This window comes from Chaetura pelagica, unplaced genomic scaffold, assembly GCF_000747805.2.
Source record: "Chaetura pelagica isolate M959 unplaced genomic scaffold, ChaPel_1.0 scaffold85, whole genome shotgun sequence".
In the NCBI taxonomy this organism is placed as follows: Eukaryota; Metazoa; Chordata; class Aves; order Apodiformes; family Apodidae; genus Chaetura; species Chaetura pelagica.
This window is the reverse complement of record NW_009953505.1, coordinates 5,150,028-5,167,513: the sequence shown is the minus strand read 5'-3', so window position 1 is coordinate 5,167,513 and position 17,486 is coordinate 5,150,028. Positions and strand designations below refer to the sequence as shown.

Here is a 17,486-nt window from a genome sequence, read left to right as displayed (position 1 = left end):
CAGCTGGGCTGGGGGGGCCGGGCCCTCGGCGGGCCCGGGGGCTGCGGGGCCGGGCTGGGGCAGCTCGGCAGGGACGATTTGGGCTCCCGCTGTTACTGCCGCCTGCCCGAGCTCTGGGGCTGTGCAGGTGGGCTTTTACCACGAGGGAAAAGCGAGATGAGCAGGATGAAATGGGAATCATGTTCTTGCTTGCGCTCTTTTCTGTGCACTGAGGCAGCAAAACGCGTTAGCAGGGCTTGTTCTCTTTCTGCACAGGCAGCTCGGGCTTCTAACTGGATTTTTTTCTGCACTATGTCTTGTCACATAGTGGGTGTCGTCTTCTGCGTTATTTGCATTCACCTTGATTTCCAGTGACAGAAGCAATGACTCCTGCAGCAATACCAGCATCTACCCCTTTGCAAATAAGGCAGAAGGATTTGGCTTTTTGTTGGTATATATTTTTCAATAGTGTGTATAGACCTTTTTTAACTTGTGTTATTCTTTCAAGTTCAAGCTCTTTAAGGATAATAATTTAGCATAGATAATCCTTCCCAGCCTAGGGACCTACTGACTCTACCAATATCTGCTATGTATTAATTTTTACAGTATTAGCTGCAACAGTAAAATGGGAGCCTGCACAGTTTCTTTGTGGGGTTTAACATACTGTGCAAATTGCATTCTAATGCTGTGCAAGATACCCATTATAAACTAGTTTCTCTTCGGCTTTTTTCCTATCTTGAATCTCTTAACATATGACTGCAACATCTCTAATACAAGAGACTGTGTTCTGATGTAGCATGTCCTTGCATGCTAAAATACTAATACACCTTTTTTTCTTTCCAAACCCTTTGATGTGAACGTGGATATGAAAGACTATGAAGATGAACCTTCAATAAGAGTCTTACATGACCTCCATTGTGAAATCAGGACTCTGAAGGTAATGTCTTAACTGCTTCCTTCTTGAAAAAATGGGAGGGGTTGTTCCATAAACTTATGGTCCTATTTTGGTCATTAAGCCACAATACAACTTTGTTACTTAGTTTGGACCCTTATATTAATCCATTTACCTCTAAGTCCTTGTAATGGTGGTGGATGTTGACGTAATGCCCAGACACTTTTGGATGACTTGAAGCAGAGTTAGCAGTGTTTATTTGCAATCACTGTTGTCCCTGTCAGCGGGTGACAAAGGTGACAGGTAGCTGCACGGGTGCAGCTGTGCCAAGACACAGGTATAGGGGAGGATTCAGGAGCTACAACTCCCCTGTTTGTGCTCAATGAATAGCAGCTAGAATAAAGAAAATCTTGACAGAAGTTTCAGTACCTTCAGCCATTCAGTTAAACTTGTGAAGAATGTTCTTTAGTTCTTTAACAGAAGTAGTAAAAATGGGCTATAGAAATGAGCAAATGTAGAAATAGAGAGGTAAGCTAGGATATAAACTTAAGGTTTACCATATACTCTGTATATAGGGAGTAACGGTCCAAAGTAACTACTTTCATCTCATTTTTTATGGAGTGAAAGCAGTTTTTTGAGAGGCTAGCTGTAAGCAGTTATCATACTATGAACTGTCAGTTTAACTTTTGTAAGTTTTTGTACACTCATGGCCTGTATATTCCTGATATTTTGTTACCTAGTTTTCATACATATATATGACCTAATTTTGCTGCTTATCCTCATCTGAACTGAATTTCAGTAGTTATGCCTAAAACACTTAATGATGCTTATTTGAAAACCAATATTTTTACATTTCCCTCTCTGCCTGCACCCCCAAAGGAAGAAGTTAATGCCAGTCTTGGTAAGAGTTTTTCTGAAAAACAAGCAATTCATGACTTTATGAAGGCAAGTGAAATACTGATGCAAAGAAATGCAGCAGATCTTGGAAAAATAAGAGAGCTGTTCCAGAAATATGGCTACAAACCACATTTCAAAGACCTTACAGGTAATATTTCTTGGCAATACAGTATGCAAAGACAAATACAATTTTCTAAAATGTTTCTCTTCTGTGTATTTCTACTCATTAAGAGATCAAGTACATCTGTTATTTGCTTTATAATATCCAGAGGGCAAAATATTCCATTATGTTTGGTGCTATAAGAGTAAAACATAATACAAAAGCTTCCTGTCATGCTTTTAAGTTACTGTATGATTATTTTTTCCCCTCCATTAGCAGTTAGATTCAGAAAATATGTTAGCAAGCATGTTTTGATAATGCAGAGACCTATGTTGCTTCAGCTTTACATTCATGGGAAACTATTGCAGGTACATCTAAACTAGTTCATATTCATCGTATTCATATGGGATGATTTTGTTAACTTTAAATCACCATAGAGTAAATATTAAATATATTAAAATGTGCTTCCTAGCACAGATGGAACAAAAGAAGCACAAATGGAGATCAGGTGACAAGTGGCAATCTGTGAGGCAGCAGTAGCTTGATCACTGGGGTGTGGGGTAGAGGGGAAATCCTTAGTCCAGTCAAAGTACACACACACCTGTGTGAAAAATCCAGATATGCTAAATGAGCTTAAAATACTACACATATCCCTTCAGGTATCAAGGATCCAATCAATCTTCAAGCAGCCTATGCAAGGGCACACCTTAACCTTCCCCTGAGCATTAACAAGTCACTACATGAAACAAAATTGTAGTTGTGGATCATATATGTACTTCATATCATATATGTACCTCAGAGTTAAGCTCCTACAACAGTCTTACAAACACATGGCAGAAGGCTCTGATTTTACAGTGCATTCCTTACTGTCCCCTCTCTGCCTTTAAAGAAGACTACAAACAGAGCTGTAAGGTTAATTTGTTTTTCAGATGTATTTTAAGCAAAGTATCTGAATACGTAATACAAATGCACAGAGGTAATGCCTCTGCCATATTATTTTAAATTGCTTTTTTCCCCTGTTCCTTACATCATGCAGGAATTCACAAATGTTTTGGGGTATTTTAATTTACTTAACTACAGAAATGTGCACCTTTGCATATTTCTGATTATTTCTGGACTGTTGCTATCTAAAAAGTGATCCTATTTCATGAGTTTTCAGTTGCTGCTTCAGACCCTTTTAGACTGTTTGAAGAATGAGCATTCTAGTACTGTGTGCAGGCTTTGATCTCTTCCCAAAAACATTTTAACTTCTATACAAATTTTGTTTTCATTGGCATTTATGTTGCACATTTTTAATGGATTTCCACTCTTGAATTGAAATAAAAGCAAATAAATATTTAAGATTAGCGCATCCTGCTTGCTCAATGCAGGGAGATGAATTCTATTAAACATACATTTGTGTGAAAAACTTTTCATTTTTCCTAGAAATATTTACCAGTAGAGCAAAATTCAGTAACAGTGCAACCTATATTATAAATATAGCCTGATATGAGCTTTTGATATCCCTTGTAGCTTCAGGTCCAATGCTCTAAAACGAAATTTTTTACAATAATAACAAATCTTGAATGTAGGAGTAGAAAGTTCTTCAAACAAACTTCTGGCATAACTTTTTTTAATTAATTTTCTCAAACAGAAGAGAAGAAAGAAGCTGTTAACAGTGATTCAGTGGTGTCTGTCCAGAGCAAATCTGAGGAAGAAAAATCAGATGATGTGCCTCAGCTTCCTGCTTCTGCTGAGAAGCCACTGGTGCCCAAGGACCCACTGCGTAACCCCCAGCTTGCTGATTTTGGCCTTTCACAATATGCTTTCTCCAGGCCTTGGAGTGCAGTGAAAGGGCAACATGCAACGAATGTACCTCAAGAAAATGCAAGCAGCAGGACTCCCGTGAAAACACAGACCCCCCATACTTTGCCAAAAACACCAAAATGTGTGCTAAAGATGGATGATTATGAGTGTATAACACCAAAACTTGAACACTTTGGCATTAGTGAACATACCATGTGTATGAATGAAGATTATACTATGTCACTTATTCGTAAAACCGTTCAAGCAAGCAAGCTGTGAGTAAATTACTTATTTCAGATTTTCTCTCTCCTGATTTTTCTGTACTAATTTCTTGCCTCTGTTGCCCTTTTTCTTCAAGCAGGTGTTATGTTACTACCTTTCAGCTGGTTAGTCCTGTGTCTTCATGTGATTCTCTACATGTATTTCCATGTACTCTTTCCAGTGCCAAATGCTGCCAAGAAGCACATCTCTGATACACCCCTTCCCTTGACTGCACTGTGATAAGAATCTTCTATATACAATCTGTTCACTGAAGGAAATTGCACAGCATATCTCTGATCTGTTGCTTTCCTTAACCTTCGATTTGAGGATGTGTTGCATCCTCACAGGCAATTTAAAGGTTCCAAAAGCTTTAGGAATATAGACCCAGAAAAAACAGACAGTCAGTAAATGCCTCATTGTAGGAACAGCATATTCTATTATGTTATCTAGCCCCACCTTAGAAGTTCTTTGCTCTAGTTTACTCTTGAAAAGACACCTCCAGATTTTCACTGCTCTAATTAAAATTAAAGAAGCGGATTTGCAGCAGTGAGGTGTAGAACACCTCAGCAGTAGAAGTATTTTTCTATTGTTCTAAGGTAATTTAGAAGTAGTTACATCACGCTTCTATAGTTAGTATGAACAACACATTCAATTTTAAAAGCTCATAACATTTAAAAGAAGCTCACTTTCTTCAGCTAAATATTTGGTATTCAGAAAAATTGTTCAAAAAAGAGCCATATTCAAAGTAAGTAGTGGAAATAATAATTCAGCTGCTTTTTTTTTTTTAATCCCTGATATTTGAAATGTAGTCTTAAGTGTGAAGTTCATTAGAACCATGTCCGTTTAGTTCCCCAAAGGTCTAGTTTACAGCAATGGTTACATTTTTAGTGTGTTTTCATTTTAAGATTACTGGGAGTGGAAACGTCAAAAGATGTATTTCTTTTAAAAGAATTTTCAACTTGCATATTGATGAACAAATACTAGAAAAGTAATCAGGTTGACTATTCCTTTAATTGTGATTTCTTCAGATTACTTGAGAGCTAATTAAAGCTTTTGGTTTTCAGGTTGGTTAAAAAAGATGGTAATGAAGTGAATATACCAGAAATGACAGCCAGAAAAATCACTCCTCAGCCAAAACAAAAAGTGACAACTGAGAATGGTGAGCTAAAAATACATGAAATAAATATACATATGCAGTGTTTTCCATCATGCATGTGTAAATGCATGGTAGACTTTTACACTGTGTCTCCTGTTAAATATAGTTAATTCAGACCCAGTCAGTGTATGAGTACTAATGTACAGAAAATGAAACATTGGTGACTCCTATGGGAATGTTTCTTACTTCAGTATAGGTCTTTGCTCATTCTTCTACTTTTATCCATTTAGAATTATGCAGAGAGATCCATAATTTTGTAACTGCAAAAAAAAAAAAAATTTACCTGCAATAAAAACTGTCTTGCCAGCTTATCTTCTATTTCTGAGAATACCCATTAGACCTGTTTGAAGACAGGAAAAACTACTTTCAAGGAGGCTAATGAGACAGTAACTTAAATCTTTAAGAGTAGTGCTAAAACTTCTTGAAAATGTACTAAGAACTTGGGACAAACATAATGACAACTGAATATCTGAGAAGCTAAAGCAATGTAGATTTAATTTGGGTTTTTTCAGTTGTATTCAGTAGTGGGACTAGATTTATGACTCCTTTGCATTTGCTGCTGTTAAGGGACTGTTATTTGGATGGTTCTTCATACTAAAAATATGGAGATATGTTTATATTTTTTTATCTCCATCTTCTCCACCCCACCCTTCCACCCCCCCATTTTCAGCACCTGACTGGATGACTTCTCCTATGGTATTGGTGTTCTGTACTCCTGAGGTGACTATCTCTACCAGAAAAAACAGTAAAGCACAATCAAGGTCACCAGAGCCAAATGAACTGCCTTTTCCCAGCCACACCAGAACACCACAGGTTCCAGATTTTGAAACAAGATGGCTAAAAACTGAAGCTAAGGTAGTAAATAGCAAATATGTACATTTTCACACAATGCTACCATCAGCAGTTTTTCAAATGTCAGTTTGAGATTCTTTTCCAGTATTACTTTTTCTTATGTTACTGTAGAAGATCTTTCTAATGGTAGTTATGAAAGAATATTTATAAATACTTCAAGATAAGTAAATTAACTGAAGGCTTTTAATACTACTTTTGCAGCAGGTAAAGCAGGTGGAAAAGATTGAGTCTGTGACAAAGAATGATGCAACAGACAATAACCAATACAGAGGAAATAACCTTACTTTTGCTGTGAGCTCTGATGAGTACCTTAAACATTTTGGAGACCCTTCTCCTCCTGAAATAAAACACTATGACCAGTTACTCAATACTCCTCCACCTCCAGAAATAACAAGGATACCAGATGATATTCTACAGGTTAGCAAATACTTTTTTTACTATCAAAATAGTAAAATTAAAAGGGCTCATTTCCTTGAAGTTTTTCTCTTCAATAAGAGAATTCTCTGCTACTTAAAAAAATGTGCAAACTGTAATCCTGTTTTGGGGTCCTACATAATTCTTTTTATTCTCTTTTAATGTTTCCTGTAGATTCTGTCCAAGTATAACCATAAAGCAGATGCTTCTAAAGCCAAGGAAACAGAGACAAAGGGAGGGAATACTACAAGATATGAAAGTGACTTCACTGATTACTGCAACAAAGAGAACAGGTATGATAAAATCTTAATAATTTGGTTAAATTTAATTTGGAGAAGCTACAGAGATTATAGAATCATAGAATTGTTTTGTTTGGAAAAGACCTTTAAGTTCATTAAGTCCAACTGTTAACCCAGCCTGCCGAGTCCTTCACTGGCATGTCCCTGAGCACCACATCTACATGTGTTTTAAATCCCTCCAGGGATGGTGACTCTCCTACTTCCCTGGGCAGCCTGTTCCAGTGCCTGACAAGCCTCTCAGTAAATAAATTTTTCCTAATATCCAATCTGTTTCAACACACTTAGAAATTCATGCAGCTGCCTGTTCTTCAGCTACCAAAATAGCTCTTGTTGCTGTGACTAGGTAACTGCTCTTTGGCATGGTATCTGCCTTTATTGTAAAGAATAAGTATTATAATTGAATGTGTTTGAATACTCCCAACTTTAAAAAAATAATGAAACCCTAAAACACTATCTTCAATTTTTATCTGTAAGTATATTTTGCCTCATGGTAATCAAAGCACCAGTGAATGCTTTCTGAGTAAACTTAGGCAAGAAAACAAAGGAATTGGAGAAAACCACGTAAGCAACATGACCACTTTCATGGTTGTTTTGGCAAAGACCAAGTTCTTTGAAATGCAAATCCCCTTGAGAACAATACATAAGAAGAAATTAGTCCACGATAAATATGAGTAAACATTGAACAATGAAATAAGTTTTAAAAAGAACTTGATTGATTTGAATAGACAAGTTTTTGTGACAACCTGCTCATGTGTTGATATTCCTGATTCAATGTAATGTATATTACATGTTTTATATGTTATTACATGATTATATGTTCAACTTGTGGTCAGTACAGGTTATTTAGGTAAGAGGCACAAGAAATGAGTGGAGTTAAATAATGATCACAACACCCAGAATGGGACTGATAAAAGCAGGTACCTTAATATACCTGGAGTTGGAATCCATTTGAGTAAAGAAACAGGAAAGCTCTTACTTTCACTGACCCTTCTTTTTTCCTTGTCAAGATAATATGCATAAAGTTTTCAGTATTTGTCTTCTGCTAATTCAAAATGATTGAGATAATAAGTTCATGACCTCTTCTGGATATGTTTGCAGAGGATATCCTGGATTTTTCAAGCCAAACATCTGAAATCAAGCTGAAGACCATGTTGAGACTGTTTCATGTTCATGGATCTTATCACTGAATCATAACAAGCTCAAAAAGTAAAACAAAATAGTGGTGAGAGGAAAGAGCCACACAAAAGAAGCTTTTTTGATGGAGAAAGTTTGATGTGGACCAACCTATTTGAACTAACAACTTGTGCTTAATTGTTTTATTGAAATTATTGGCGAAATATATTGAGGGTTTATAAATATAGATATGCTTCAAAGAGGACTGGGCTCATGCATGAGGTAGTACTTCAGTTGTTTCACCTGTTCTCATGTTTGTGTAGAGAGGTGTTTGCAGCAGGCTGTAGAGAAGTGCTGTTAGGTTGCAAGAAAGGGCAAGTCCAGTTTATTGCTTCAGAAAGTGGATATGTATCTGACTGTTCTGGTGACACTGCATAGCTTTTCAGGGCTGAGTTTGAAGTCTAGTACTTCAAAAGTAATGGGTGTCTTCAACAAGAACAAGTTGTCTTATGTGAAGAGTAACTCCTGCCCCCCTGTTTAAAGTACTTCTGTGCTACTGGTCTCTGCTGAAATGCTAAGACATACCAGACATATTCCTGCATCAGGCTCTCAGTTACTGATCTGATAGATGGGCTTTTCTTACCCTGATCCTGCTTTCTTATTATAGCTTTCTTTGTACTAGGGGCTATACATCTGTTTTCCTTTTGACAGGCTAACCACAAAGCTCTAAAAGGTGACTGGCTTGAATATGATTTATTTAAAAATATCTTGTGAAATCACTACAGCTTACAGAAGCTTACTTCTTCAGCTGCTGGAAGGACTTGTTGGCTGACATGTGCCTTTTGTGAGTGGTGGTTTCACTTCTAAACATGCACCTCTATTCCTGTAATAGCTGACCAAGCTGAAGTTCTCAGAGCTGTTGAGCACTTTTTTGGTATCTGGTACTCATAGTAATCAGCCTTTTGTTTTTGTTTTTTCCTACCAGAGGTTTTACTTTTGTCCACAAGAATTTTCAGCTACATATCCTTGTTTGGTGTCAGTTTGATGTTTCCGGTGTCACCTATTCCTCTGAGTGACTCCAGGACTGTTCTTGCCAGCTGTAATGTGGTCTTTCTGATGATGGCTAAAACTTTGTTATTTATATGAGGGCAGGGATGCAACACATGAGAAGGGAGAGACTGTCCCAGGAGGTGGGGAGAAGGGTGTGCTTTTTGAACACAGCTTCACATTTTTAAGTCTTCAGGATATGCAAACATCTGGAGATAACTGGAAGTGTTTCCTCAATTGCTTAGATGGACTTATATTTGCTAAAACCTAGCAAGTAAAGGAGCTTTTTTCCATCCCGTTCCAGTCATTATCCAGGACAAGCATACATCAAATTAACTGGAGAAGCTGACTTTCTCCTATTGTAATTTTTTGTGCTGGCTTCTGTTTAAAAATATGTATGTGTTGTGTGTCAGTCTTTTTGATATTGATCAATGCTTTTGAATACTAAATAAATCTGTCTCAGATGTTTGGTGGCTCTTTGGAAAACTAATTATCTGCCACTATAAAAGCTACTTCCCAGCTCTTTCAGAGAGTGAATGCCAGACCTCCTTCCACCATCTTCAGACTAAAAAACATTTAACGGGCTGGATGCTAGTCATGGAGTTTTATGGTCTTAAAAAGGCACAAAGTATTCTGCTGCAGGGCAAGAGTTTTTCATCCAGACATTTACCAGCAGTGAGCAGGAGGTGTTTCACAGCCTCCATTCTCCCTTCACAGCACTTTAGGGCTACTTTCCTGCCCTAAAGCAATCCAGATATCCCAAGAGACTCCATTTAGTTAAATGAACAAGCAGCACTACTGTCCTGGTCCTTGCTGTATTCCTGCTCCACTTTGCCTCTTCAACTAATGAAATTCCAGAAAGGTCTGGCCAATGTCTTTTCCCTAAGCATGAGGACAACTGTGCTTCATCCTTTCCTCCATTAGGGAACTGCAGTGCCATACTAGGGCTGAGCTCTCACAGTAAGTCACTTCAATCATTGTTCTTGCCTATTGAATATAATTTTCTGCTATATTTTACCACTATTTCATTAACTAATATGAAATAAATTAGTATTTTGAGATACAAATTATCTTCAAGATTCCAATTGAAATCCTTGAGTAGTGTGGTCTACTTAAGCTATTATGACACTACTGGCATGGGAAGTTTTGGAATCTCAAAATGAAGTTTCACTAGCTTTGTTTTTCTGGCCTACAGTATCACTAATACAATTAATACTGCTGTTTGTATTTATGTTCTTTATAGCAGGACCAGTGTTCTGAGGTAGATAGAGCAGCAAAACAAACTGTTTAGTTTGTTGTGCTTAACCTTTGACAACCTTTTAGGTTTCAGTAAGGCTTGCATAGTTGAGTATTGGGGGTGAGGGAGGGAAAAGTTGGAAAAAGTGGAAGCATAAGTGGTGTTGGAAACTGCTCTGTCCAAAATAGGCTGGGGAGGAGGGGTGGAAAGTTTAGTGCTTTGTTTCTGTACTCAGATCAGTTCTGCCACACAGGTATAAACTGCAGATGTTCTAACACTGGAACAACCAAGGATGTAGCCATATGGCTGGGGGAGGCTTAGGCTCCCCTCAACCCAGTGCTGCTGCTGTAAAGGCTAACCCACTGTGCACTAGAGCATGACACGGAATAATACACCTTTGTACCTTGGGGGATGAATCTGATCACAGTGTTGGCCTGTCAGGAAGTGCAGTTTGGTTAAACAGTAGCTAAATAGCAAGCACAGTACTTCAGTAAGTGGCAGCAGTTACCTGGAAACAGGTGCAGTTGACTCAGACAGTGTCTGGGGGCTCCTGCTGCTGGAGGTTGTACCACTACTGTGCACAGAATTTAGAGGTCCTGCAGTTTTATGATGGCTTCCTTCTATTTGCAGAGCCACTGAAATACTAGTTGTCTAGCTTACTGTCTCTAACAGTAATCTCAAACTGAGTCTGTGTTATTGCTAGATCACATGGAAGGGTGAGAACAGGATCACCTCTTGTAGCAGCAGCCTGCAGTCAGAAGAGATTAAACCCAGCACAAAATTCTGCTTCAACATCTAGGGACATCTGGGAAGCAAACAGTAGCCTTTAGCTTTCCTTCATTTGCTGTGGTACTCTTTCATTTGTTTATCAAATGTGTCAGCTAACAGAAGCTTCCCTTCAAAATCCCATTTGTTGCCAAGGGAGCATCTCAATTCTTCTGCCTTGGAAGCCCTGTAAGGTGGTCAATGTTTTCTTACCTTAGAAATATTTTGCCTGAGGTTAAATTAAAAATACAAATCTTACAGTCAAATGAAACTTCCCAGATGCTTCTCAAAGGATAAATGGCAAGCTTGCTTGTAGAGATTTGTGGGGCTTTTATTAGTATTTTTTTAAATCAATAGAGCAACAACTGGAGTCCAGGCTTCTTTGATTATTTAAAGCATCATGGATGGTTTAAATTTTATGTAAGATATGATGTTTGCTTTGTCCCCTGTTGTCATTATTCAGGTGTTCAATACTGGTGATGGTCACATGGGCTCCATCAACAGCTGTAGCTGAAGTTAGAGCTTCCAACTGGCAGTACCTTGTTTCCCCCTGGGACAGTAATAAAGATTGTGGCTTCCATAAGGAACAATGGCAACATCCAGTGGCCACACCATGGAATCACTTGTACATTAGTCCACAGGAATACAACTTCCTACCAGGAGGACATTGGTTAATGCTGGCTATATTATCCACTAACTTAAACAGGAAACCTCATGCTGTCCTTACAGTAATACCCACTTTCACAAAGGGGAGGTTGACATCAGGGTAGGGAGCTGACCAGGCCTGTCAGTCTCTTCGATCTTGTCTCGTATCATTCAAGCTGAAGACTTTTAAAAATAAATAGCACAAATGTGCACCAACAGGAAATGGTCTGCAGAAGAAGATGCCATTCTACATGGGTGTTTCTCCAGGAGCAAAGGGTAGTTTGCAGAATACCCAGCAAGAAAGTGTTCAAATATTTCCAAGGTTCCTGGCACAGAGCCCTGTGGTTATGCTCCCCAGTGACTGTTTATGCAATTGTTGTAACCCATCTGAGGCTCTGTTGCACAGTCCTGCCTTTCTTCTCTCCCAGCTGTGGATCCCACACCTCGGTTTTGTCACTGCAGTCATGGCTGCAGAGGAAGCCGTGCCTGCTTGACTAGTCACCAGGATCTAATTGTTTTCCAAGGTTAAATTGTTCATGGACTCTGCACTGACCCAAACCACTGCTCACCTGCAAAGGCACTGATGGGCGTTGAGGCAAGAGAAGGGAAAGGGAGGGGGAGTGGGAGCAAGCCCTCCTCCTGATGGTGCTCAAGGTGCTCAGGGAATCTTGGCTAGCTGTCTGCTTTGGTAAGGTTGCCTGAGGCAGTTGTTCCATGAGCACTTCCATGGCAGCTGAAGCAACTCCTCTTCTTCACCCCACCACCCATCATGTCTTCACTTTTCTGTCTGCCCAGCTGTGTTAGATGCCAAACCCCAGCTGGATGTTCTGGTGGTCATGACTAGCACACAGGTGGCAGGGGCTCTGACCAAACCTGCCCCTGGTGACACAGAAGTCACGAAGCTGTTACAACACTCGGGTTCTGCACAGCAACAGTGCCTCAAGGTGCCTTGCCCTCACAACAGAGGTGACTACCTTCTCCATGGCAAAAACATTCCCTCCATCCCACCTCTGGCCACACTAGACCAGCTCCATTGCCTCTTCCAGCCTCATAGTCCTTTATAAAGCAACATTTGTACTGTCTTGTCTTGAGCTCCCTTCAAAGGGTGGGGAGTATTTTTCAATTCCTTTAGTCTTATGGGGAAAAAGTGACTCAGATGCAGGTGATTCTGCAAATGAGCATCATTAGCGAAGGCTGAAATAGCAACTCCCTAACTTTGAAACCAGAGGAGGACAAAAGAGGGTGACCCAGGGCAGAACTGAAGCTAAAATCCCTCAGGCTCTAGTGAACCAAGGAACTTCTGGGGGAAAAACGAATAAATATAAATCACAGCTCATTAAAATAAGGCATGCCTTGTCCTCAGCCAGTAGGGACACCTCCTGCAGTCTTCGTGACTGCCCCTCTAATGCCATAAGTGGAGGAACCTGAAGTCCCAAAGGAGCAGCTACAGCTTCTACTTCTCTTGCCTTTCTCTCAGCACACAGGGGCAGGACCTGCAGAAAACAAGCACCTGATCCCTTCCCAACCAGCTGGATGCTCTGGATCAGCCAGCAGAGGCAGCCTGGGGACAGCTGGAGCTGCTGGAAGACCAGAGGCACCTGCATGTCTCCAAGATCTCCCCCTGCAGTGACAAAAGAAACTGGCCAGCACGGAGCTACAGGAAGCCACAGGCCCCATCCACCAATGCTGTGCTGATTTACTTCTCTGCTGCTCGTTACGAAGAAGGTACAGGCAACATCAGCTGCTTCCCAGAGAACAGTGTCTATCACACAGAACTGCCTTCCAGTTTCACCATGGACAACTGAGACCCCTTAGCTATCCCTTCCCCTGTTTTGAGGCTCTGGAAGCTGGCTGCTAGACACCCCCCACCTTCATCAGTAACTTTTAACACAGAACAGCCTTGGACCTTGATACCTCACAGCCCCTCAGCTTTGCCCCAACACCCAAGGGGTAACAGTAAATTGAGAAAATGATGCTTGGTACAAGCTGCAAGTATTTGTGCAAGTCACCTGAGGGCTAAGCAGCAAGTGACCCAGCTCACAATGGTGTCAGGTTCAGAATCACATGTACTCATTAGATGCAGGGAACTTAAGGGGAAGAGGCCACACTATTCACCTTCTGTTTAAGTTCCAGGAAGCCAAAATTGGATGTTGTCCCCTTGATCAGTGTACACTGACAATATATTGTTTGTGGACAACATCCCAGGAGATAAAGGCATACAAGCCAGGCCTCCACACTGCAGGTCTGCTTGGCCAAGAACCTGGGGGTCAGGACTCCCAGGGTGCAGACCTGCTGCCCGACCTCCTCCTGGCTCTAACTGCAGCTGGAAGCATCTCCGGGCAGCACCTGCCCTTGCATTTTCATAGGAAACAGACTTGCATGCTCCTTGGTCAGCCGGGATCTGAAGACACTGGTATCTTTTGGCCAGGTCTCTGCAGATATTTCCTTTCCAAGACAGTGGTCTCCAAAGTGGGGTGTGCAAAACAACTCAGTCTCCGAAGTGGTACACACACAAGTAGGGTCCAGGAAGAACAGTTTCTGTACTTAAGCATAATTTAAAATATTGTAAAGTATTTCACCTTTTTAAAATATGTTTGTGTAGTTTTAAAATACATATATTTGTATAGTACTAATGTATATAATTTATAAATAAACAATATTGAAGTTCTACAAAAACTTCTTATGGATAGAAGTGTGCAATCAGAAGAGTTTCAAGACCATCATTTAAGAAAAGCAAGAGCTTCAGAGACAGATTTATACCTTCTATTTTGAAAGACCACACCAGCTTCTCCAGGACTCAAGTAAAGATGTCATGCCAGCATGCTGACCCACAACCTTTGCTAGGTCGAGCAGCTCCTCAGTATCCTGGAATTCACTGGTGTCACACAGACTCCTACCAATCCATGGACTGGCATCATCTTGCCTCTAGATGGAGCAGCCCCTCAAAGCTGTCATGATCAGCCCTGGCTCCCCGGCAGGACAGCAGCCCCACACTCCCTGTCACCATTATCTGCATCCCCAAGGAGTGCAACCCCGAGCTTCCCTGCCTTCCACCTCACTGCTCATAGGGCTCCTCCCCCAAAATCCAGCCAGCAGTGGTCTAAGAAATCCTCCTGTACAAGGAATCCCAAGGCCACCAACCTCCACCCAACAAGCCCCAAAGTAATCAGATAAAGGCTTTGGCTACCTTTTAATTTCAACTTCTGCTTAAAAGCCAACTTCCACATTTCTTTGCAGAAAGCCACTTTTTAATAGATTCCCAAAACAAAAAAAAACAACCACCACCACACTATCAAAAAGATTAATAACACCTTTATTCCAAACAAGAGAGCTACAGACACCTGTCATCCTTCTCATCTCGAGACACTGGACATGCAGACTTACTGTTCAAGCTCTAACTATCTGGGATTGGATTGCTAAAGGTAAGTGTTTCTGCTAAACAAACTACATGTTAAGGTTTAAAAGTGGGCTTTATGTCTGGTGCTTAGCTTCAGGTGTACTTGCTTAGCAACACAAGCAAAAAAAAAACCAAAAAAAAGCCTGCTTTAGAACAGCAAGTAGGAATAAAGAGGAAATATCCTCATACCAAGCAGCAACAGCTCAGTATGGCCTCATGCGGCTTGAGGGGGGCGGTGCACGATTCGGAGGAGTAATCGCTATATCCAGGTAGTCTCCTATCTGGAATTTCTGAGACTGCAACGTCATGGAATCATCTGTGCCCTTCCTGCCAGACATGGTACTGCCGATCTCCTTCACCCTGCATGCAGGAGACAAAAGGCAAAGTGGTTCTCAGAGGTAAATCTCTCTAGATGTCCCAAACAGGACCTGTAAGGACTCATGACCACGCCCCGCACTGTATGTAGGGATGCTGGGGTTTTTCCCCCTCCAGTACCAAGTGCATCCTGAAAAAACGACACTGAATCCTCCTGCTGATGGGACAGAGGGGTAGGGGAACCTCATACTGTATTAAATTGAATCTTAGAGAGAGCTCCTTGCCCTCCTTCCACACACACACTGGAGGCCCCACAGATGACAAGTAGGGTGTCTCTGCTGGCTGTGACAAAGGTCAGCTCACACCATTTTGGAAGATGGTATCTGCAACAAGGCAACTGCTAAACTCACACCTCATTCTCAGATACAACACCTTGTATCCACCAGAGACAAAGCGTTACCCCCACTGTAGGTCCCTCTTCTGGTTGGCTGCCAGTACAGCAAGCACAGGACCAGGCACACAGGTTCACAGTTTTGGGAACAGGCTAACAAGAACGGCCACCAAGCACAATTCTGAGTTTATGCGGTCACCATACAGTCGGTTATCAAGAACTTTAAACATTTGATTTGTGGGTTCTGAACTTTAAAATAGGTGTTCATGAACAATAATTGGCTGCTCCAGTACCTGAAGTCTTTGTTAACCCAGACAAGAAATGCCATTTACCTATAGCCAGGCCTCTTGAGATCTGTAAAAACAATGGCAAAATTGAAGTGTGTTCCCTTCTTCCGTGCCTCTGGGTAGACTTCTTTCACTAAGCTGGTCAGCTCTTTCAGAGTTGCATCCATCCTAGATTAAACAAACCAAAGCAGTTCACATTCTCAAAAGCAACAACAATAAAAAAGAGCTCCCCAAAACCCTCTTAAGGTGGGTTTTGCAACAACTTCACCATTCATTCCCTTGCCTTTGCAAACTTTCTGTGACACCTGCAGATGAGCAAGACCTCACATTTCCGCTACACAGGGGCACAGTTTCACAGCTGTAGGGCATTCCCAACACTGCCTTTTGGTCTCATGAGCAAGTGACACAAAGTTGCTCTGCTTACTGATTACAACACCTGGGAGAATTCAACACTAGAGACTCTAAATTCAATACTAGAGACAACACGATCTAGTACAGACGTGGATCTTGCTGTAGTAGCTTCTAATGTACTGAAACATTAGACAAGTCTCTTCACCTTTGGGCACATTTCAACATCTGCTTTTCTATGTGCCTCAAAAGAGTCACTTTCTATGTGTCTACCTACTTCAACAGCAGGGAACTTTTTTTTCAAACACATTTACACAATGAACATTGTAACTGTTTCCTCACCTAAGATGGTGTCTATGTTAAAATAGCTTCTTGAATACTAGAGGAAATGTAGAAAGAAAAAAAAATATAATCATTAATAGTTTTCCATTTCCATCAAGACCTCCACTTCTGCCCTGACAGACAGCACTCCTCCTTTCCCCAGCCTTCAACCAGACAAGGGCCAAAGCTCATTTCTAGAATTTCAAGTACAAAAGAACTCAATCATCACAACTAAAGTAACTCTGGTTGTACAGACTGAACACTCACTCCAAGCTTCAAGCAACCAAGGAGCAGTGTGTCCACAGACAATGCCTGTTCTGACTTCTGCAGATGGCAAACAGCTCAGACACCATCAACAGCCTGGACCGAGTCCATAAACCCCATTAAGAAGTAAATTAGAACTGCATACTTTGCTAGCCACAAAAATGGATTTATTCAACTGTGTAACATACAAATTATAACCCTAACAGACACCTTGAAGGAAAAATAAGACATTAAAAGTAGCATAATTCACTTCAAAACATTATTCAAAATACTAAAAACAAAATCTAATGTGTTTGTAAAACAGACTAGAGCAGCTCTCCAGACTAAATCTGAAAGCAATAAAAAGCAGCTCTCTGTGAAACTTCTGCTGTCTGACCAGACAAAAAGAAACACATTACTTCACCCCCTGACTCTAAACCAACACACCGTTAACACAACAGTTCAAGCCGCCTGGGACAACTTCTACTGAAAAAATAGGTCTGTTGGAACGAAATGGAACCCTTAGTTAAAAGGGAACCACTGTGTTGAGCAGATTCGTTGTGATAACCAAAGATTCGCCACAACACAAGCCTCTGTTCACAGGCACGGCTAGTTGGGCAAGTTTCAGCGGGCAGCGACCAGCACTGAGCAAGGCCCACCGAACTCTCCTGCCACTCAGGACCAGGCAGGCGCCTGGGCACCGCCCCGAGCCCGCCCCCAGGACCAGGCCCCCCCCCCCCCC

At 40.9% G+C, this 17,486-nt stretch overlaps 2 protein-coding genes across 2 annotated transcripts; one reads left to right on the top strand and one right to left on the bottom strand.

Annotated features, from left to right (window-relative positions):
• The first annotated feature begins 859 nt into the window (after window positions 1-859).
• On the top strand, window positions 860-8,478 carry SKA3 (spindle and kinetochore associated complex subunit 3). The gene is made up of 8 exons (XM_009999441.1): window positions 860-916; window positions 1,751-1,916; window positions 3,502-3,925; window positions 4,979-5,073; window positions 5,741-5,928; window positions 6,133-6,339; window positions 6,511-6,629; window positions 8,460-8,478. The coding sequence occupies exons 2-8, from the start codon at window positions 1,811-1,813 to the stop codon at window positions 8,476-8,478; spliced, it is 1,158 nt and encodes a 385-aa protein (XP_009997743.1). The 5' UTR covers window positions 860-916; window positions 1,751-1,810.
• Window positions 8,479-15,042: 6,564 nt separating this feature from the next.
• SAP18 (Sin3A-associated protein, 18kDa) lies at window positions 15,043-15,999 on the bottom strand. The gene is made up of 2 exons (XM_009999409.1): window positions 15,878-15,999; window positions 15,043-15,199 (listed from the first exon to the last, which is right to left on the bottom strand). Exons 1-2 carry the CDS (start codon window positions 15,997-15,999, stop codon window positions 15,043-15,045), a joined length of 279 nt encoding a protein of 92 aa, XP_009997711.1.
• Window positions 16,000-17,486: the final 1,487 nt, after the last annotated feature.

What these genes read in the sequence shown, in the direction of transcription:
- SKA3 (XM_009999441.1), top strand. Translation starts at nt 1,811, where the DNA reads ATGAAGGCAAGTGAAATACTGATGCAAAGAAATGCAGCAGATCTTGGA. An exon ending in ACATTTCAAAGACCTTACAG is followed by an intron (nt 1,917 to 3,501) that starts GTAATATTTCTT and finishes TTTCTCAAACAG; the next exon opens with AAGAGAAGAAAGAAGCTGTT. An exon ending in TAAAAACTGAAGCTAAGGTA is followed by an intron (nt 5,929 to 6,132) that starts GTAAATAGCAAA and finishes CAGCAGGTAAAG; the next exon opens with CAGGTGGAAAAGATTGAGTC.
- SAP18 (XM_009999409.1), bottom strand. Translation starts at nt 15,999, where the DNA reads ATGGATGCAACTCTGAAAGAGCTGACCAGCTTAGTGAAAGAAGTCTAC. An exon ending in CTCAAGAGGCCTGGCTATAG is followed by an intron (nt 15,200 to 15,877) that starts GTAAATGGCATT and finishes TCCTGCATGCAG; the next exon opens with GGTGAAGGAGATCGGCAGTA.